The following is a 22,196-nucleotide window of genomic DNA, read 5'->3' as shown; positions in this document are numbered from 1 at the left end:
GTGCCATGACTAAATCCTGCATTCAATAATGAATGCAATGTCCTGATAGAACTAAAATCTTTTTTAGTGAAAGGAGTTTACTCATATATGATTGCATAAGGTTGTACCACTAGCTTCTATAGCCTTCATTCAGTACAGAACGTTTGTCAAGTGCACAAATGTTAACTTGAGTTTGACTAAAGCTGCCATTGGCTATTACACTGGGTTCACGTGTATAGAAAATCAACAAGACACTTAAACATGTATTCCTTCTTGTAGCTGCCAACACAGGGATCTCTTACTGCCTTTCAGTTAAGGTCTTTGCATTATCTTCTTTCATGGATACCTAGACGACGTGGATTTCAAGCTATAATACCTCGACAAAACGTAAAAATAACAACACCTTTTCATTCACTGTGTCTTGGCACACGCTTTGCTTTGCCACCAATATCATAAACCCATAAGGGGCATTGGGTATGCAAAAAGCTGCCGCGCGAGATGGACATTAAAAACGACATCGTGGGAAAATGTACGACACTAGAAACACAACCCACTGCTGCCTGGCTTTGTCTTCCAAGACGTTCTGCATGCTGGGTCCTGCCCTTTGACCTCTGCCATCATCCAGCAGGAAGACGGCCCCGGAGCCGATGAACTGCATGCGATTGCGAGCCCTTCTCCTTGCTCCTTCCAGCTGCTCCTCAGAAACCGCCGTGGGGAAAGTGCATGGCGGGGCGCCTTGTTCATCTTCAGCCTCATGATAAAAAAAAAAATACAAAAATTAAACATAGGCTTACACAAAATCGTAATATAACAGCACAAAGTACACCCGTCGTAGTAGTAATAATATACATACACACGCACAGGAGAGTCGTGCAGAAACATCCATTTTCGTACTGAACCTATATGCTCTTCGCCTTCAGCAAGCGACGTTGAACAGCGTGGTGAAGTATGATCAGCATAGGTGGGACAAAGTCATTGTTATGCAAGTCCAAGTCGAGTCGCAAGTCATCAAATTCATGACTCGAGTCTGACTCGAGTCCAAGTCACATGACTCGAGTCCACATCTCATAGGTGGGACAAAGTCATTGTTATGCAAGTCCAAGTCGAGTCGCAAGTCATCAAATTCATGACTCGAGTCTGACTCGAGTCCAAGTCACATGACTCGAGTCCACACCTCTGATGATCAGATACCTCGCGCATGACCCTCGCGGTAGAAGAACGCTCGCATCCAGCAGTGGACTGACTGTAGGCTGTACTACCACTTCACAAATACCTAAGAGGACGAACTCATCTACTCATTTTCATTCTGGGAAAAAAGACCCACTTTTGCGAAAACGCAATGTAAGGTTTCAAAACACATTTGCATGCGAGCGGCTGTACGCACAGGTCAACAATGCTAATAATGGTTACACGACATTGACAATGTGTATGCTTAATATTCTTGATACAAAACATAACATTGTATATTTAGCAAATAGGAGGGGTCACATAACTCGCTGTTATTTTTACATTTTAACACATAACTCATACTATTTGTAGTGGATTCATTGGTGAAGTATTAATTTGACAATATTTTAGCGAGAATATTCGATTTGTCTGTGTGTGTATAAAAGAGCCTCATTTGTACCATGTAGGATTCAAAGGAAAAGTGGCTAATTATGATGTCCTTAATAGCCTAGTAACTTACAAAAATGTCACGTTGAATTAATTATATTTGGTCGTATCTGAAAGTGACAACGCAAGAAGTTCAGCCACTACACTTAGATATACTTTAAAAAATCGTTTGAACTAAGTGGAAATATTTAATATTGGTAGGAACCACCTGGTTCCACCAGCCCACAGGGGATTATTGTGTCCGTCCGTCGTGCAGGGAGGGGCTGGGTGGAGAGGGTGGGGCTGAGTGGGGAGGGTGGGGAGGATCTGGGTGGGGAGGGGCTGGGTGGGGAGGGTGGGAGGGGTGGGGCTGGGTGGGGAGGGGCTGGTCACCCCGTGGTGCCCTTATAAACTCAACGTTTAACCTACTCACGCCGGCTTGTGCCTGCCCTCACAGTCGGGCATATTTGCGGAATACACCACGCCGCCGTTGACCCTGGCCATTGACCGAGCAACCCAACGTTCCTACCAGCTCCCTCCGCAGGAATGTGTTATTTAATTTATTAAATCAATGAGAAACTGATTTGTACTTAGGATAACGTTCATTGGACTTTGCATACATTGAATTCACCATCATCAGTTATGATCCACTGCTGGAAGCCATTGCCATCACTCACTGCCTAGCGATGTAATAATCCACCAAACATTGTAACACGTAACTCATTTAGTATGGAAATAAGACATCTATTTTGGAATTCATGTGCGATAAACAGATAATTACAGTGGTTGGAAACCTGTCTAAAGTTCTTCTGTCTTCACAAATGCAGCTGGAATTCATGGAGCCGCCGTGTCCATCGGCCGCTGGATCTACGTTGTATTTTGGTCGCGAAAGCCTACGTGTTAAACTGACGTAGCATTTTATTTCAAGGTGGTGAAATGTACTCTCGCACGATTGTTACTTTTGTTTACACATACCTGTGTACTGCAGCTCTCCTCTCCATTGCCCTGACGGCGATCCACATCCATGGACAGCAACCCTGGTATGGCCCTCTGCAAAATGTTCACAGTTGCTTTTAAACTCGAAGTTAGTGATTTATTGCTAAAACGAGCATGGAGGTGGTGCCCATCTCCTGTTCACAGCCCTGAGTCAGTGGTAGAAAATTATGCATGCCAACGGCGGGGGCAAGTCACTCCACAGCACAACCACGGTTGACTTTCCTACAAAGTAGTACCAATTTTACCGAACCCGTAAGGATGATGGGCTGAGTCAACCGACCCAACCGGGATTTTAAATTGCAACCTGATTGCAAGCCGCCACCCGGGCCGCTTTTGTTCCTTATCCACGTGGAAAGCAGCCAGCACCGCTGCGACACTGTCAGTTGTGGTCATCGTCCAGCATGGGAAATTAACCTGATCAACGGAGATCCTCAAACACTCATGTTCAATTAAGTCACACAAAGGCAATCAATTGTTGCTATTGACCAATTATTCCGACTACATGTGGGTTTTTTTTTGCGTGCTGTGCAATCTGGGCTTGGTCATTCAATTCTCACACAGCTGCTGGTGTGAAAAGCTCAAATGCAGGTGCTTGGGAGGGGAAAAAACACTTAACTAATGCAAACGGACATTGAGGCCACCGAGTAATTCGTCTCGTTCACACGACGTAGCCATCAATTAATCAATTACTCTATTTTCCACTCGTCCATTCTTATTACACCAACAATAACCATGTACAGGGAGGTCCCCTACTTAAATGAACGAGATATCCAGCAAATCATTGAATACATACTTTACAAACCCATTTGTTCATCAAACGACGGTCGTGAGGGTTATGTTACCATACTTCACCACGCTGGCCACAGACGAGATATCACTCGCCACTGATGTGTGTACGGTGAACTTCTTTCGCACCGTACGTAGCCAACCGTTCTAATCGAAGGTGCGGAGTTGATGCTTGCGGTGATCTAACCACCGCTCAACCGCTCCCCCCCCCCCCCCACCAGCAGATAGAATACGGAACTTTGTTGCTTAAAAGTAAACTAGCAAAGACAATTCTTTGCATCTTATTTGTATATTAACTAAATACTTTTCCGTGGAAACTCGGACCCATATCTTCAAGAGAGGGGCCTTGCTCATATCTGGCAGTTCTCCAGCATTGATTCGAGCTAGCCTGACATAATAGATGTGCTATTATGATACATTAAATCATGTTTTATTGTTTGTTGTAACGTCTTTACCTGCCCCTGCTGGACATCAATATAGCTCATCGGATTCCTCCAGTATTAAAACGTATTCTGATATGCACCATGAATTACGTGCAATGAAGAAGGGCCATAGCCCGAAACGTCGTTTATTAAATGTGTTTTATTATATATTTGAAAGCCACGGTATTATTGACGATTGTTACGTGTTTTGTTGTTGCTAACAGCAGAGGGTGCTGCTGGGTCGTTCAATATCAACAACTGTTACATTTTGACTTAAAACTTTCGTGACTGCAAGAATTCATATTCGGAATGACGATAGTCAAGAATTATAACAACGGAGTGACGGCCAAGGGCTGGAACGCGTCCGAGGACGAACTACCACAGAGATGTAGCGACGAGAGCAGTTTGCGTGCTATGATTGTTGAACTTCTTTCGCCCCGTACGTAGCCAACCGTGTTAATCGGACGTGCGGGGGAAAGGCAGCAAGGTGCTAAATGGATCGTTGCATGGGGCCATATCGTGAGGTGCCGGTTTGTTAGGGGGCTTCCATCCGGCAGTGGATTGCTCATGGCTGATGATGATGATGATGATTAAATCATCCCGCTGCGAAGTGAATTTACGAACCTCGGGAGCGGTTCAATCCAGTGCAGGTCAAACAATTTAATTGTTTTGTTTAAATCAATCGGTGCTTAGCGAGAGAATCGCGTAGCGGTTTTGAGTCTCATCGATGCTCAACTTTTGCCAGTGCCGTTTGTTATAGGCGGCTTGGCGTTTATGAGCCTTTAGGACTGTGCTTCAGTAACTATTTAATACAATAGCCTAGGCTGCGTTACAATACGCTGCAGCCTGTTTGTCAAACCACTGCTGGATGAGCCCCCCCCCCCGCTCGGATGGTTGTGGGGGGGTCATTTGACCATACTTCACCACGCTGGTCAATGGCGTTTGGTGACAACAGCACGTAGAAGTGCAGTACAACAATAGATTTCGCTGCACGGCTCTCCGCTGTTCCACAACTTAACGCCTTGTTATGCGCAGTGGTCGCCCTTAATAAAAGCACGGCTCTAGGCAGCCTTCAACCACGTGGTACAATAACAATCACAGCCTTGTATCCTCTCCACTGCTGGATGAAGGCGTCCCTCCTTAATCTTCCCGAGCAATCGGCATCCAACCTCGCTTCCCTTCCTCCAGCAACCAGGGCTGATTTCATCGCTCCATCTTCCACCACCACTCTCTCACAAGACGCTGCCACTCACCGAGAGATCTTCTTCTCGTTAATAAATTACAACAAACCCCGACGGCTCAGCGCGCAGCATCGCAATCTAAACATACACGAGCTAAGAGCCGCCGCAGCCGAAATGTCAACGCGTCGAATGCGCGCGTCGCCCGACATCTGGTGTCGGTGCGAGACGATAGACAGGAGGCCCCTTGAAATGTAATTGCTAAATTGTAGAATGTGTGCGAAGTGAGAGGCGCGTTTACGCTGGTGAAGTCGTCGGACTTGCCCGCTGGAATCGCTAGGCCGCGACGCTTTTCTTGTCGCCATGGAGACCGCAAACAAACACGTGGGGAGCAGCGAAACGCGTTTGGCTTTTTAAAAATTAATTGCTAAAGGTTTATTTAAATTTTATTTTGGGGGGTTATATCGCGTACCGAGTCGCGATCAGTTGTTTAACCAGTCAACACGTTTGTCCACAACAGTGTGTGGCCTTTAAAGGGTGTAAAATATATCACGGGGGGCGACGTTTCGGGCAAATGGCCCTTCAACGAACGCGTGTTGTGGACGATCGTGTTGCTGTTTGTGTTTTTATGCCCCGCTGTGTATCACCACCACCACTAGGTAATTTGTTTGTTGGTGACCGCGGTCACTGGGTATTGCTTTTGGTGACCCAGGTTAGAATTATCCCACAAATTACCTGGTGGTGATGATGATGCAAGACAAATAAAATGGATAACAGCAATCAGAATCAGTATTTATTCTGGAGGATTCCGATGAGCTATACATCTTTTCCCCCCCCACAAATGTTCAGTAGTTTTCACAGATGTCCAGCAGATGACGCAAATATACATCAAGAGCGGATCAGAATTAAGCGTAAATTCTGGCTACATTCCAAGACCAACAAGTGTCATCTTCTGGCCTTGTTTGCCCAATTATTTCGGAATATTCATCCCGTTGTGCCTTCACAAATGATCCTAGATTTGTACAAATATAGCTGTGGCTGTATCCCTCAAACACAGTCTATAATCAACTTCAATGCGACTTGTTTGACTGTAATAGGCATGTAGCGATGAGGACAGATTATCCGTACGATGCTTGCAATAAATTACATGGCTCGTATCAAGACTTGCACAAATTGTGTGCATTTAGCCTAATGGTCGGAAATTAATGATACAATATGGAGCGAAGCTTAATCATTATTAGAATAAATTGTAGTCATCTAGGGGGGTCCTGAAATAATGTTGATGGCACTGAAGTATGTTTTAAAGTATCTCTTCATAAATTACGCCTAATTTACACACTCGACATTCCACTGTTGATAGTTGTATCGTATATCCCCACAGATGGCCAGACATTTAACAATTCTTTAAACTTTTTATTTTACTAGGTAATACCCACTGAGCTATATAGCTCCTGGCTATCGCAAATGATAGCTCAATGAAGTGGCTTATCACGTGGACATTTCATCGCAGCCAAATACTCGAAACGCACGATTATAAATGTGGAGGGAAAAACCGGAGGACGCGGAGAAAAAGAATCACACGACCACAGGGAGAGAGACACGCAAACTACAAATATACAGCAGGCGCCAGGGTCGGGATCGATCACACGACCTCCTGTATACCAGGCGAGGTAGTTAACATCTGCCCACTCTAAACAAGACCTTTTTTTGTGCGACAATATGGTACACTGTGCACTTGTGATCATTTGTTTTCCAAGACACTCGGCTCAGTAACTCCCCATGATAGGATTTGATGAATTGACACGATTCAAGGTCACAATGTGATTAACTCCCCACCCAATTATTTTGGCATCGTGATTCATGTAGAATCCATAGTGGTAGCAATAACGGCGAGATTTTAATAAACAATGATAGATTCTTACACCTAACACAATGTTCTGATTATACGATTTTAAAAATTTTATTCCCCTGTACTTTTAATCAAAAGTTGGGGGTACGAATTCTAATTTCGGTATGCATGAGAGTGTGCATGTGACCCGATACTTGTATAACTTTATTGACACGGGCAAAAGTTTGTGCATTTTATAATTTGGTAAAAACTCGATGTGCACATCATCAGCATGTCGCAACATTGGAGGTCACATCCAGCCGCCCAGTCGTCGAGGACGTCAGCCATATGGACGCTTCGATGGCAAATGGTTAACATTCAAGTGACGGCGTTCGGGGCGAGCGTCGGGCTGGGAATGCAGTGTCAGCGTTAGGCGTGGGTGCCGCGGCGGTTAGGTGTTAAATTGAAAAAGGGTACACACAGTAAATGGACAGCGATTAGTGAAGCAAGGGCGGAATTCACGTAGAATTGGTTAAACAAGAGGGAGGGGGTGATCATTTTGGACCCAGGAATGCAACCCTATTTTTCGCATAATATTTGTCAAACGGAGTTTTGTCCAACATCATTTTCCAGGCATGTAACCTCTGCGTTCGGTGAGGTTTGCCTTTAATATTCTGTGCAAGGCCACAAAACAGGTTATACGATTGCTCAAACCACTTTAATAATTCATGCTTCATAAAGAAAATCACACACAGCAAAATATGGCCACGTGGTATATTTATTAAATGCAAAACGCTGCCTAGAAAATATTAACAATTTGAAAGACCCAACTCCCCCCCCTCTCCCCATCTGTTACTAATTGAGTGGTTACCTAATTACCCCCAAGACTAACAATTCTGTACCGCAATTACTACGCGCTGCCGTGCCAGGCTCCAATGTGAATGCATGCGCGTCAGTTTCTACAAGAATCATCAATATGAACCTCAAGTTATTGTACGTGGCTTTAATGTGGATGCTGCCGTGGTGTGATGGTGAGCGCACTCGACTTTGCGATCCAGAGGTCGCCGCTTCGATTCCATCTCCCGGCAGCACGGCATTTCGAGCACTGGGCAAGTGTTTGTCTGTACCACAGCTTGACGATTGGTATAGGTAGGGTAACAGTGTTGAGGTACTCCCACATGTTATGGCGCACTGTGCTAAATCACGTGCTATGAAACTGGTTACTTTCACCAATCAGCACTGTGGTCAAGTTATGGTTAAATAACCCCAACGACCGGCACGGCGTGGATAGGCCCTCATCCAGTCGTCGGTTGACAAAACGCTGTACATGGACCAAAAAAATACCAGAAAGTACAACATTTACCACGGAGGTTTTATGCGGTTGTACCTTATAGGTCTCCGATGTGTTTTTTGGGTTGTACCATGTGTTGATTGGCATGATGCTCGACGTTTCCGTGCACCAGCTAGCGAAATACGCCCACTGGCCGGCCATACGTCAGAAAGCTGAGCTCGGCGAAATGGAACCAGCAAGATCATCAACAGTGGCCAACACTATACGATTGACGGTGTAGGTGGGCTGCTTAATTCAATTCCCAAAAAAATCTCCCAGCAGGTGGACCCGAAACATCGCGCTGAACAACACTCGGTACAACCCGAATACCACATCGGACGGCCGAGTACAAACGTATCTAACCTGGGTTCAACATTCTACCCCACGGTCCTCCCAGACGCTCAGGTGTGTGCTACTGGCGACAGGTGTCGTGGAAAGCCTCGAGGGTGCGGAAATCTCTCCACGTTGGCGGAAGCCCATCCTGCAGCTGCTTGCCGCAGCGTTGACACGTGCTTTGGAACAAAGAAATGTAGCTGTGCATCCACATCTGCAAGAAACAGGATACAGGTCAAAGGTTATCTAAGCGAGCAGGTACAATCGGGGCTTAATTTCCCACTCGAGATTTTCCGAGTCACTTGGGAGAATAGAGTCAGTGGAACGTGACGAAAGTAGCCACTGCCCATAGCGAAAGGTATACTGGATGTGGTGTGCCAGATGCGGAAATATTTAAGGATCGTCGACCCGACCGAAATGTATGTTACGGGGGTTTAAATATCTATGCAGGATTGTGAAAGTGCTATGTGTGATAATGAAGAGAGGTGCAGGACCTGGCTGGGAGGGAATTAAATGGGATAATCCAATCGGCATTCACACCCTCATAATACACTACACGGCAATGTTTGAAGGTGTCAAAATTAAACGAGCAACACACATTATGGAGAGCACACAGATTCGGTGACGCCTTCCAACAAGCATTTGCCCTCGGAAGCATTTCATTAGCGGCAATAATTACACGTTCACACCAGCACAACGATGGCTTAACGTGCAATGACGTCATCGGGAGATGAGCGTGCATGATGCGTGACAGAAAGATGATATCACCTGCAATGATGTCATTGCCTCAACTGATAAGGATAATCCTGGATTTTTTTTATCACCAAGCTTTGGACAATGCTTCCATCAATTCGGTCCTGTTTTCTCTCGGGGAAGGTGCTCATTGCTCAACAACTTTTTACTGAAATTCTGTTCATATTGGTTCATCTTTATGAGAGTTGTCGTGCTGACCCACTCTATAGACAGATGAACGGACGGACAGAGCTTATGAATTAATGCTTTGAACCTTCGTTAAAAAACTGTTAAAAACATTCCTTACCATGAAAGAGCGGATGACTACTTCTGGCAAATGTGGGAGCTGATAGTGCAGAGAGGCAGCTGTGGCATGATCAGTCACCTGAAACGATAATGTTAGGGTTAGGGAAAAATATATTGACTTTGTTTCCAGGCACTTCTTATCAAAATAAATTGGTTACCAAGCCAACACCAACAATTGTCAACAATTCAACCCCCCCCCCATATTATGGGACAGACACGGCAATGATCAAACATTCAGTGTGTTGACATTCCAACAGACATATTTAGCGCAAGGTCTGCAATCCTTTTAATTAAATGGACAAGCAGAGTGAGTTTTTGAGCACAATGAACAAAAATAACCTGAGTGCCTGAAAATATATGTGCGTTCTCTTTTGCTTGGCAAGGAAATTGGTTGGTATCCGTTTGATTTTTTCATTCAATTAAATGTTCACATCTAAAGCAAGAGGACACATCAATAGAAGCATCGTCCGACTTTGAAAAAAAAAAACAGTTGGTGCCTCTCCAAAAGGAACTTTAAAGCTGGACACGGATAAGCCTTCCTTTAACGCGTAACACTTAAACTGTCTCCGCAAACCCGCACGAGAGTAATTATGGAAATAAAACGATGTTTCCATTGTCAAAATATATTCTCACACAAAATGTACACCGTGCTTCCGACATCTATAAATATAGCCGAAGGAGATTTTTACAAAGCTACAATCCATAAATTACATTTTTCTGTGTGTACGGCAATTGCTTTGAAATGACAGAATATTTAAAAGGGCTTTACAAATGAGCTGCAAGTATTTTAAAAGTGATGCAATGAGTGGCAGCCGCAATAATGCATGTGCACAAACACACAATATTTTTACAGCGGTGGAAGTAATAACAGACGCGTCGCCAAGCCACAATCGCAGACGTCTTTTTCCTCTGGATTTTGTGATAAATTAAAACGTCGAGAGTGACGCACAACATTGCCTCCATAATTACACCGCCGGAGTTGCAATTTACGAAATGGAAGAAAAAAAAAGCCCCGCTCTGCCCTTCTGCCGCGAGTGCATTGTACAATTTTTCCGGCTTTGAGATAATACGGACACTTGCTCTTTGAACACATTTTCTGAAATGCGAATGTGTAAAATGCGTGTGCGAGCTCAGGCTTTTGTTCTAAAGATCAGCCGATCTTATCTGCTGATCATCTTCTCTCAAAAAAAGTGTACACACAACGGAAGAAACGTTTGAGGAAAATAATAATAAAAAGGCATACCTTTTGAAATACCAGGTAACGCGATTTGGACCACAAATCCAACTGTAGTGGGTGGGGGGGGGCGATAATGACAGGGTTCACCGCGGGGAGAAGCAATGCAAACAATGCAGACAAAAATCAGCTGGGAGAAGCAGCCACTCCGGCAATCAGTGGCATCGTTATCGAGCCAGATGACGCGGGGGCCAGTTTGATTCCTGTAGCCAGCAACTCGATAATGTACGGACACTTTTGAAAAAAATAAGAAATAAATAACACCCCCATCTTCTTCTGAAAAGTGAGCCCTTAACGGGTGAAAATAAAAAAAAAACCCACAATCTTCCACTGTGACGTGATCGTGTCAAAGTCAAATATTAAACTGGGAAATAGCGGGCAGCTAAATTACGCGCCATACGAAACGGCTTTTTCGTGTGGAAACAAAAATAAACAATAACGGTAATGTGTTGGCTGTGGTTTGCCAGTGCAAATTAACGGGGAAAAACCTCCACCTCACTCGTTGCGTCGTTAACAGTCTGGTAATATTTTGAGCCGTAGATGTTCTTCACATTAGATAGATAAGGTACATCTTATTTACTTCAGCAGGAATGGTTCAATAAGCTGTTAGGCTCTATTTGATGGGCATACTGCGACATTCACTTTTTTTTTGCCCTTGGGAGGTCAGGAAGTTGGCGATGACGAAGACGTTTAAGTCCCTGCTGAAGACCCCCACCACCTGTTTAACACGGCCACTCTCTCTCTCTCCTCTAGATCGTATCTCGTCTCTTTAGTCTTTTTCTCCCCGGTTACATCTCACCGATTTTCCTCCTTCATACGCATGGCGCTCCGAGATCCATTGCTAAAAATGGCGCCTTATGAATTTAATTCAGAATCAGAATCTTGATTTAGACTGGAGGAATCCGATGGGCTATGAAGCTCTTTGTCACAGATGCTCAATAGGCACGGGTCAGCAAGATATAACAATAACAGAAAATATTATAACAAGGTAGTGTTAACGACATGCATTGTGTAAGTTTTTTTCGAAGTTAGCCAAGCCTCCCTTGTAGAACATAAACAGTACGTTAAATCAAAGGCACAGGTTACATTTTAATTCATTGCTTTTGTTTTCATAGTTTAAATCTCAATTGAAAACGCATTTCTTTACAATGGCTATTTGTGCTTCGTTTGTTGTCCTTCCCTGATTAACACGGTTGCCTACGGACATTGCGAAAGTTCAACTTACATACATACTTGTTTTTTCCCCCCAAAAATGAATTCTTCACTTGGGTCATGAAAAAGTGGTTTAGTTACGTTGATAATATAATTACTATTCTTGGCCACTGGGTTTTCTCTTGATTGCTTAAAATTATCGCTCCCGCTTTGTTCATGTGCAAGTAAACAAACTGCCTCGTGGTTGTATGTCATTAATATCAGCCGTGAGCGAACCACCGCTGGTCGAAGGCTTCTCCCAGGCCGCCGCCATCTGTCGTAGTCTTGCACAGCAACAATCCAATCCAATGCCTATCTGCACATGAGTCGAGTTCACCGCTCCCACCTCCACGACGGACACTCTGGGGCATGTTCCCCTCCCTTGGGCTGCTGCCTCTCCGTCACTAGCCTCGACCACCCATCAGCGTCCTTTCGAGCGACGCAATTCTGCCCAAGCCCACTCACTCTCCTCCAGTCGATGTGACGTTCATAGCTTTCGTATGCTCTCTAATCCATGCGTTCCACTGCCTGTCTCTCGGTGGAATTCGTATAATTTTGGTATGTAAAAGTGCAATCGTAGATAATGAAGTGAGAACAACGACGATGATTATGATACACTATCGCATTGTTTCTCACGTGGTCGATGCTTCTCTAATTTGTATTTACACTGTGTACGTTGTTATTTATTTAGGATTAGTGACCTGCTTACCTCTTCTCTCACTCCGATCGTAATTTTTCGATTGTTTGTTGTTGTGAGCCTCACAGCTCATCGGATTCCTCCAGAATAAACAACCCAGATTCCGACACGAGCCACTCAACATTCCCGTTCGGCCGTGATGCAGGCACGGCCAGCAGGTGGGGGCAGGGAGTCGCCATCGAGTGACGGGGCTATCGCCTCCTCAATAAAGACCCAAGGGGAACTTCCGGGCGACAAAGAGGAGGGAAGGGTGGCACGAGGCCATCTCCGAGGCGCCAGAGGCCACGCGGCAAATTCCTCCCCGCGAGCCGAGAGGAGAAACCGGCCGTGTTCGCAAACACGGCGGAGTCGCTACGCAGAGCGCCCACGAGGAACCCAGCTCTCCCATCAATCAGCTGCCCAGTGGAAAAATATAAATATGAAGAAACCCCGAGAGGGGAAGAGCCCTGGGCCAAAGCTTAACCTGCATTTATAGCCGCAGCGCCTCCTCAAAGCTACGGCGGCGCGCGCCGAGTGTATAATTATTTATTTAAAAGTTAATCAATTTCAATTTAGCCGCTACCGCAAAGGTAACGGGGTAGCGAGGGCAAATGTTGGATGTACGAGACGCGCCGGTGGGGGGTGTGAAATGAAACGCCGTCGCTGAAGCGGGGGTTGGGTCCGACTTAAATGGTCTGTGCCATTACAACGATAATTGGTGCTAAACAACTCGTGTAAATCTCTGGGACGTGGCGGGAAATTTATTGCGGGCAATTTTTCATTTTAAAAAACATCGCAGCAGGCATGCGCCCGACCTGACAGATGCTTGTCTGGCAACGGCACAATATTTGCATGACCTTGATATGAGGTTTTTCACTCCAATTCCAAGCGTTAACCCCTTCAACTCATGCCGCATGGAATGCGGTGTTGAAATTTTTATTAGCAGTTCTCCGCGTAATTGTTTTTCCTCCATAATATGTAGCGTGCGGCGATTCGAGTGCAACACTCTAGATCAACCGGTGACCAAATTATCATTCAGAAACAGGCCTAAACGTGCAGAAATTAGCGTCTACTCTGGCCACCCAATACATTTTACGGATTAATTTTACAGGACACCGATAAATACTTTTTTGCTGTGAAGTTGACTAAAAAGACCCTGTGAAATTATCTCTAGAATCAAGACCATGTGCGTGTAAGTTATAATCAACATACCAATTGTGACATTTTTTTCAAAAAAATTTGCCAACAAAAATTCATAACTTCCCTTGCGTATCCACCCAAGTCTCCTTTGGAAATCAGCTCTCGCCTGGTTAATGTGCACCGCGTTCATATAAATAACTCTACTACGCGCACAGTCGGGAAAACAAATTCTCCCAGCGGCAATAACACAAAAATCACAAACACCCTCGGTGAATGGCTTAGGAGATTAATGCAATCACTCTCATCGGACCTTTTAATAATTCCTTTGCCGAATGTGACACAAAACGCGAAGGCGAATGGCGTGTGCGGTGCGGGACTGGGTGCAAAACAACGGTGGCACCGGGCCATCGGAGGCCTCCACACGAATGCAGCCGAGGTCAAAGTTGTTGCACACTGGGCCGTGAACCTTGAAGGGCTTCACGCCCACGTCAACGAAAGCTGCATTCGCAAAATTGACCTCGTGGCCGCCGAATAGCTTAGTCTAGAAGGTCCCCCACCCCCCTCGACAGCTCTCCCTGCCCCTCTGACCCTCACCCCTCTCGGACCGGGGTAGAAGGGCCAGGGGCAACGTTGGCCCCTTTGCTAACGCGGCCCCGGGGTCGTACCTTGCCATCTTCGGTTTGAATGTTCTCGTGAAGAGCCTTGACAACGACACGCTCCAGGATGAGGCTGCGCATCACCACCAGCGCTCGAAGCACCTTCCCCAGGGAGATCTGCCGACACACGTGCATAGGCACACACACGGGTTGGCACTCGCATGCTCCCACGCACAGGTACGAAGACAAAGAACCCCCCCATAGTCTTAATAGACTGTTGGGGCAAATGCCGTTAGCGAGCACTTATGAAGGCTGGCCAGCATCACACGCCTGGCCGCCTTTGTCTTCCAAGTGCTGATGTTTACACGAAGCACCTGGTATTCATTTAAGGCCGAGTCGACCATGGAAAGGCCCAGGATGGTTAAAATATTTTACACTGTTTGTCACGTCCCACTCCACCCACACGCACGTACACACGTGCCAGCACGCATCCACACACGAACACGTGCGGACATGTCACCGCCAGCGTGCACCAGTTAACATGAAGTAGAATTCATCACAAAGGCCAGCGGCAGCCTCTTCCCAGAGGGGGATGAGGTGCACCTTGGATTGGTGAGCGTGGATAATTCCCAGCCACGGCCGCTACCCACGGCCAGCAACTCCGCTAAACATTCGGCGCAGTTTTAATGCAGCACGAGGGTGCATTCTAAAAATAACTTACAAGGTTTCCCAAACACGCAGTTTCTCATTCCCATTTCGGATGAAAGCACATACGATGCAATTCGAATGATCGTGCCCTTTGACGCAGCATTACTTCGTGCGAAATTCATTTTCTATCCATTATGCTTCCCGTTCGGGACTTTAAATGCAGGTGTTTTAGCACGGATGACCTTGTCCTTAAACAGACTGCACGAATGAAGACGTGATGAAATACAACAATATATACGTATTAAATATGATAACGTGAAGAACACAGCGGTGGCAGGGCCAACTCAATTTGCTGCTCCCTGTGAAATCTGCATGCGCATAACACATCCACCGTAATGATCAGTGAAAAACGAGTATCAGAAGTACAGATTTTAAACAGATCCCAGGGCTAACGTGTGCATCGTAATATTTCACATTTCGTCACAGCTACACGGGAGAGCACGCGCACCCACACGTGGTCCCAGTGATTGCCATAATTGTGATGCTGCCAATCCAGCAGCATCACATACCAAAAGGCGTGCGCACAATCGTAGACTGCACACACGCAGACTCGTATAACACGTCGCGTAACAAGTGCAGTCCCTCTCGTCGGCTGGACCCAGTTTGCAAACAGACGGTCGTGGGCTTTTAGCGGCGCGCGCGTGCTAAAGGATGATTTCGAAGAAGAGATGAAATTAAACAGGAACGGAGTTAACAAACAAAAAAACCTTCACGAAAAGGTCTGGCGGATTTCCATAACAGCGTGCTGGTTAATTTAAACAGGGGCAGGGGGGGGGAGCGGGTGGAGGCGCTCCGTAATAACGCGCAGCTCTATTCAACGCGTGGCTTGTGCTGCCAACCGGCACGAGTAATAATAATAATAATAAGCCGTGCCGTGAAGGCGAAAAAAACCCACCACGACTTTGCCAGCCTTGCGGAAGGTCACGCGGTAATCCGGCGGAGCTCGTCTCGCTACGCCCCCGTTATTAGCGGCGGGGGGGGGACCCATTGCGCTTGGCAACAATGCGCCATGAACCGTGACAAATCCAAACGCTTCCATAATTGGAGAGATTACGCTGCAAAAGAATTGTACTTGCTTATTTAAAACAAGAAAAGAAAAATGCAACAGCAAGAATAACAAAAAATAAACTAACGATTCACGAGAGGGGCCAGGACGATGTGCAAATAAAATTGTAGGGAGAGATAGCCGCGGCGCACAATGCAACCTCGTTGCTTAGCCGATCAAATCACGCGCAAAACGATAAGCCGCCCCACGTGTCGCGCTGAAGACATTCTCCCACCCTCCCCCCCCCACATTAGAGAAAAGCGGGGTTAAAAATGGAGACGGGTGGAACAGCTGCGTAATTATTCGCAGCAGCTGTTTGTTTTCTTGCGTATTTAATTCAAGGAGGGCGCGTTATTCTTTGACCTTGTAGGGCAATTAAAACCTCAACACTTTTGACGAACAAATTGATTCGTGGTGCCGTGACGATTTGAGAGGCGGTGACACGTCCGTTACGTGAAACGTCACAAGTGGCGGACCGCGAGAGCCGGCGGTGGCTCGGGGAGGGCCTTCATCCAACAGCGGATTGATCAAGGCTGACGACGATGGCGTGTTCGATCCCGGTGTTGATCAGCGACTGCGGCACTCTTCATGTGTCCCCAAACAACCAGACGTATCAAACAGAGAAGCGTGCTCTCCCATTAAGGGTCTATCTGGATTATAATGTAAATTGATGCATTTGTAGTGAGTTCAACTGAGTCGCATACGCACTTCTTGGAGGCAACACATTTATTAATACCAACACACGGGGTAACAGCCCCTTAACAAGACAACAACATACGGTGGTTGACCACCAGGCTAACTGCACTAATTACACCGTAAATAGCTACAACGGACCGGACCACAGCTTGGGTCCAGGTCCACGTGTTGGTGACTCTGTAGGACGTAGAACGTAGATTCTTCAGGATGAACAACAGCAGCTGGTCCCTCTCGGGGACCCGGCTTATATCCTCTGTGGCGTGGCTGGCCCCGCCCTTAGCCACGCCCACCTTCTAGAATCCTCGAGCAGGATCTCGGCCCTGACACGTGACCACCCCTAGCCCCCGCCTGGGGGCCCTGTGTAGACTTAACCGGTCACGTGGCCATCGGGGTCAGCCAGAGTGCCATGGCCCTTAGCAACCCCATTTCCATGGCCGGCACTCTCACACCCTATCCTGTAGGGGTCGGCACTGCACGTAGAGCGTGGCTCCATCCAGCACTGTCAGTCAGCGCTCACCGAGCCCCTCTAGGGCCGGTACTGCACCCACATGCGAGTGGTGTCTGCGATGTTACGATATCGCACGTCGTGCCGTGCCTCTCTCGGGCCGGCATTACAGTGACATCCGCGATGTCACTACACATTGACCTTCTCATGGGATAATGATGAGCTCCAATGTAGGCGAACGTAGCATTTTATACGAAGGTGGTCTTCTTCAAAAGCAACACAGATTAGGCACAATGAGTCAATCCGCCTCCACCATTGCCAATTCGGTGAATTTCCACGTTCGATCCAAGAACCAATTTTCCTTTTGTCTATGTTTACATTCTTTCTGAAAGTAGCGGTCACTGCTGGCTACAGAAAAACACCGATTTATATGCACGCTACCCGCTGAATGTATCGCGAGCTCAAGCATCGGTATTAAGCAACGAATCACAGCAAGAAAGTCCTGGGTTCTATTCCCGATGTGTTGCATGGGTTTCCTGCATGTTCTCTTGGTTCCTACCCATAGCAAAACAAATGCATACAATGTAACTGGTATTGGCCAAAAAAAAATACCAATGTTGAAATTTTACCTGCACATTACTCAATTGGGATTACACATAACAGCAATATCTCTCCCCTGACTACACACAACACTTGGCAGGACTCTCTTAAAACAGAAACTTGAAACTCGGTGAGGATTTCTAAACGTAATATTAATAATAATAATAGCATTGTCTGGAAAATGTGTTCTTCAAATTTCATTCATTTAATCTTCCAGCCAGTTTCCTACAAAATCTTGGAGCACGAGTTTGTTTTTGTCTACCTTGCATTCTTTTACCATTTACCATATTTCACCTCTCGAGAGCGACCGTCGCATTGGTCTCTACGGATTCCTCGCCCCCATTTACAAACAAATCCTTCATTTCGTTCCAAGCATACGTGTCCCTCATCATCCACGAGATAAAAACAAACGCGGTGCTCCTTATAATAATAATAAGCCCCGTTACACGCGGCTCCTGGGCGAGGAAGGCGCCGGCTGACGTCAAGAAATTTGCAGCTGGAAGCTCGCAGGTCGTACACGGAGGAATTCTGCGAACTGCGTAATTTCAGCCGATGCTCGGGTCCAACCGTACGGACGGTCAGGCATCGCACAGTCCAAACCCACCGGGACGGCACGGGGAAGGGGCTACCAGCCCACCACCCGCCCATCTCCCACCACTGCCTGCCACCCCTGTGTCTTGCTTAATTAAAGGCAAACTCACCACCGTGACCAGACTCCACAATACAGCGGCTCAACTTCCATTCTCATCTCGGGAGGGATTTATTTCTTCATATATATTGTATACGATTTTTTTTTTTTGCTTTGTGTCCCTCCACTTCAATATGGCACGGTCTTTCTTTTATTACAAAAGGACGCAGGGTAAATAATGAAGGGAGTCGGGTACACAAAGGTCGTGTAGCCGCACTGATTGCATCCACACCTTGGCCGATACACAAGGGATGATGAAGGTTAACGCTTCCGTAACAATGTTCCCGCACGGTGCCCAGGCCATGGACAGAAGAGCAGGAGGGGTGGGGGGGGAGTAAAGAATGAGAATGAGGAAGAGAAGAAACGATCGCGGTGGGCAACAAGCAAACGGCCCACGAGAGGTTTGTGACAGCCACCTTCCCATTGGCTGAATTGTCGATTTAAACGTAGCGTTCGCACACCATTTGCCTAAATCGCACACATCGCAATCTTACATGCACGATTTAAACGCAGGCATCGCGAGCGTGGCAAACCAAAAGTGAATCGATGAAATCGATGTAGTTACGAGGAAGCATTGCCCCGCCAGCGATTCAATGAGTTTATTCAGACTCGTGATTCAATGCAAGAGTCAATAATTTTGAATCGAAAATTTTCCACCTCATTTGTCGTTGCTTCTTCTCTCCGTCTGGTTTGTATTACCCTCCATCTGGTCCGTATTACCGTCCGCTATCGAAAATGTATCGTTTGCACACCATTTTCAGAATATCTGCACGCATCGTAAATAACTGACTTTCAACAAATGCGATTTCAGTGCACGTATCTCTTCAGCTGCCCCCTCTCACAAAATGGAACTGCCTTACACCCGTCATCCGTGCTGCTGACTCCCTGCTCCTGTTCAATCTATACACACACATATATTACCGTCTATATGATGCATACGTCAGCCTGTGGTTGTAGCCACATCTTGAGGTGTAGTTGTATTCAGGCACCATATAAATACAAATCGTACAAATCAATTTTAATCGGCAGATCACGACACGGCTGCTGCGCTGTGCCCTGCGTTAAGCGACATTAATGGTCAACGAGTTGCCGATGACGCTACGAACGCACCCAGCGATCCGTGGAGCTGACGAGCGCTGGATTTGGGCGGGCGGTGCGCGAAGGAGGGGAGTGGAGCTCACCACAACGATGGCCGATGTTCCGCTGGGCCTCGACAGCGTGAAGGACATGTCGCCGAACAGACGATCCATGCGTGTGATCACCTCGTCCACGTACCTGACCGCGCAAACGCGGCGCACGCACAAAGACAAAGACGTGCGCGCTCGCACAGACGTACAAACTGCAACGACTGTCATTTCACCGGTAAGCGATGTCACCACGGCGCTTGCGCCAGGCTACGTGCGTTCCTTTGTGGCTGTGCCAAGTGTCAAAAGTTTGCTGGTAGGAGGTTGAGGTCACACTCAGGTGTTATGGGTTCAGCGGTTGATGAGGCTGGCAGGGACGTACACGCAGATGTGCACATACACGCACACGCGGATAAACGCGGAGACACACGCTCATGCACAAAAATGAAAAATACACATAACACTTGCAGACACACGCAAATTTGCAATGCAAAGCCACAGTCACAGACACACATATACACACACGCACACACAACACATCAATAACCAGTTCCCAGTTGACCCCATCACTACCATCTCCTGCCTGCCCATAACACCGCAAACCAAAACGGGCTGAAAATCAGCTCCGTGCCCACTTCAATCAAATTTAAATTCATAACTGCACCCTTTCCTTCCCAATCATGCTGTTCGTGGTGCCTGCCAGCAAATTGGAGGCTTATGGGTGGACATGCGCGGGGGGCCATTGGAAGTGCCGGCTCCAACGATCCTCGCTCGCCGTTTCCAGGGCCCGTCACTGCGGCCCGTGGGCCGCTGACGGGGGAACACGGAGGCCGCCCGTCTGTGCGGGGAAATGGGTTGACGCAGCAAACGCACGTCGCAACTTTTATTTTACGAAGGTCGCCCCTCCCCCCCTGGGCAAATGCTTGGGCGCAAAGGTCAACAAAGCCCCGTTAATCGCCATGCCCTTTGTACCACCCCCCGCCCTCCCCCCCACCCGCTCCCCACTCCTCCTCCCGCCCTCTCCCGCCAGTTCCCTCGTTTCCGCCATCAAATGAGAGATTTCCCCCCCCCCCCCCTTTGGAAAATGCGGCAAACTTCTCAGCCGGGCCGGACCTTGACCCAAGGGATAATCGAGCGTGGAGCGGAGGTGTCCTCTCCCCCGGTGCAGACTCAATCACAGGCGTCCTTAAATATTGATGAACGCCCGCAGGGGACTGCGAAGGGGTTTGGAGGGGGTGTGCGTGCGTGTGTGCGTCGTGCAAGGGATGCTGGAAGAGGAGGCGGCAGGGTGGGCCGGAGGGTGGCGGGGGAAGAGCCCCGTAAGAGATGGGAGTTGACGGGAGGCGGATAACGAGGGGAGTTGTCGAGCTGAGGATGTTTGGCGTGAGGATGCCGCGGGACGCGGTCCGAAAGGCTCGGCTCCCGCGGGGCTCCGTCTGCGTGCGCATGGCGCGGACACACGGCGCTGAACGCCTGCGACTCGCCGGCACGTGGACCACGACATTTAAAGATGCTGTTTTGGATGCAAGTAAAAAAACGTGAGTGCGCTTGGGAAGAGCAACATTGCGAGAAGGGATGATGGTCGGGTGTCGAGACTAATGACGGAGTGGCAGCCGAAGGAGGCAATGCACCCGAGAGCACGTGCACCACAGAGGCGGAGCTTCGAAATCGGATCGCGTGCGGGGAGCTTGGTGGATTATTGCATTGTGGGACCGTGACAGATGGCGACGGGCTTGGTGAGGAAATCGCCAGCAGTAGATTGATCATGGCCGATGCTGATGACGACGAAATATTTTTTTTGCGTGCAAAATAAAACTTTTGTGCGCGCGCCTTTCGGCGTGACCCCGGTGGCCCCTGGGGTGCGGGAATGAGAGGCTCAGCTAAACCCGTGGGGACAAGGCAATCTGGGATCTTTAAAAAAAAAAGTGACTAAAATCCATCAAAATCCAAAGCAATTAACCCTGGGGTCCGCCCCAATGCCGCCACTCAAAGTCACGCGCGATGCCGCATCCGCACGAAAGCTGTCGTTTGTTTCAAGGCGCACGCGGCGCGTGACAATTGGTGACGCGAGGAAGACATGTTTAAAAAAATGACGGTAGTCTTCCGAGCACCGCTCCAGAGGCGACAGATTTGTGGCCCTGCGCTTCCAACGATGGCATCACGAGCCGCTCGGAGGACCCAACAACAGATGTGGCATTTCTCACCGTTTCCAAGATCGGTCAACTTCCCAATTGATATAGCAATTGTCAATTCACTGCTAGATGAGGGGCCTCGCCACGCCGTGCGTGAGTCATGGCGGTTATTTGACCAGTGCAGGTTGGTGGTGAAGGCAGGGGGAGCATGGACGTGGGCAGCATAGAAACAAACTACCGACTTTTCCGTTCTGCCCTCCGCTGCGCGCAACGTTGCGCGGTCGGTCACTTTCCAACGAAACGAACTTCCTTTCGCCCATGTAGCTGACACATTCCGTATCCGGACAATGTGACGCGATGCACGGGAGCTCTGCTCATGAAGGGAGGCGAAACAAAAGTTTTCCGCGACGGCGTATTAGCAGCCATTGCGGACGCGTG

General features: G+C 47.7%; 1 protein-coding gene and 1 long non-coding RNA gene across 5 annotated transcripts in view; both read right to left on the bottom strand.

Moving 5' to 3' along the window:
• Positions 1-506: 506 nt before the first annotated feature.
• Positions 507-5,309, bottom strand: LOC144937835 (uncharacterized). 2 transcript variants are annotated; one of them, XR_013637782.1, is made up of 3 exons: positions 5,256-5,309; positions 2,548-2,622; positions 507-730 (listed from the first exon to the last, which is right to left on the bottom strand). It is a non-coding gene; the product is annotated as an uncharacterized LOC144937835 (long non-coding RNA). The 2 variants fall into 2 exon arrangements; XR_013637783.1 differs by lacking the exon at positions 5,256-5,309 and adding an exon at positions 5,030-5,220.
• A 484-nt stretch (positions 5,310-5,793) lies between these two features.
• The window catches only part of MED27 (mediator complex subunit 27), a 72,887-nt gene continuing 56,484 nt past the window's right edge, over positions 5,794-22,196 (bottom strand). For all 3 annotated transcript variants that reach the window (XM_078865342.1, XM_078865341.1, XM_078865343.1), the window contains 5 exons: positions 19,684-19,777; positions 14,390-14,497; positions 10,727-10,768; positions 9,485-9,562; positions 5,794-8,659 (listed from right to left, as the gene is read on the bottom strand). In XM_078865342.1, the coding sequence (XP_078721468.1) occupies positions 8,525-8,659; positions 9,485-9,562; positions 10,727-10,768; positions 14,390-14,497; positions 19,684-19,777 (457 nt within the window). In that variant the 3' untranslated portion in view covers positions 5,794-8,524. The remainder of the gene's footprint in view (positions 8,660-9,484; positions 9,563-10,726; positions 10,769-14,389; positions 14,498-19,683; positions 19,778-22,196) is intronic.

Source organism: Lampetra fluviatilis, chromosome 20, assembly GCF_964198595.1.
Source record: "Lampetra fluviatilis chromosome 20, kcLamFluv1.1, whole genome shotgun sequence".
NCBI classification, from domain to species: Eukaryota; Metazoa; Chordata; class Hyperoartia; order Petromyzontiformes; family Petromyzontidae; genus Lampetra; species Lampetra fluviatilis.
Note: the sequence above shows the minus strand (reverse complement) of the source record. Positions and strands in the feature narration are given on the sequence as shown.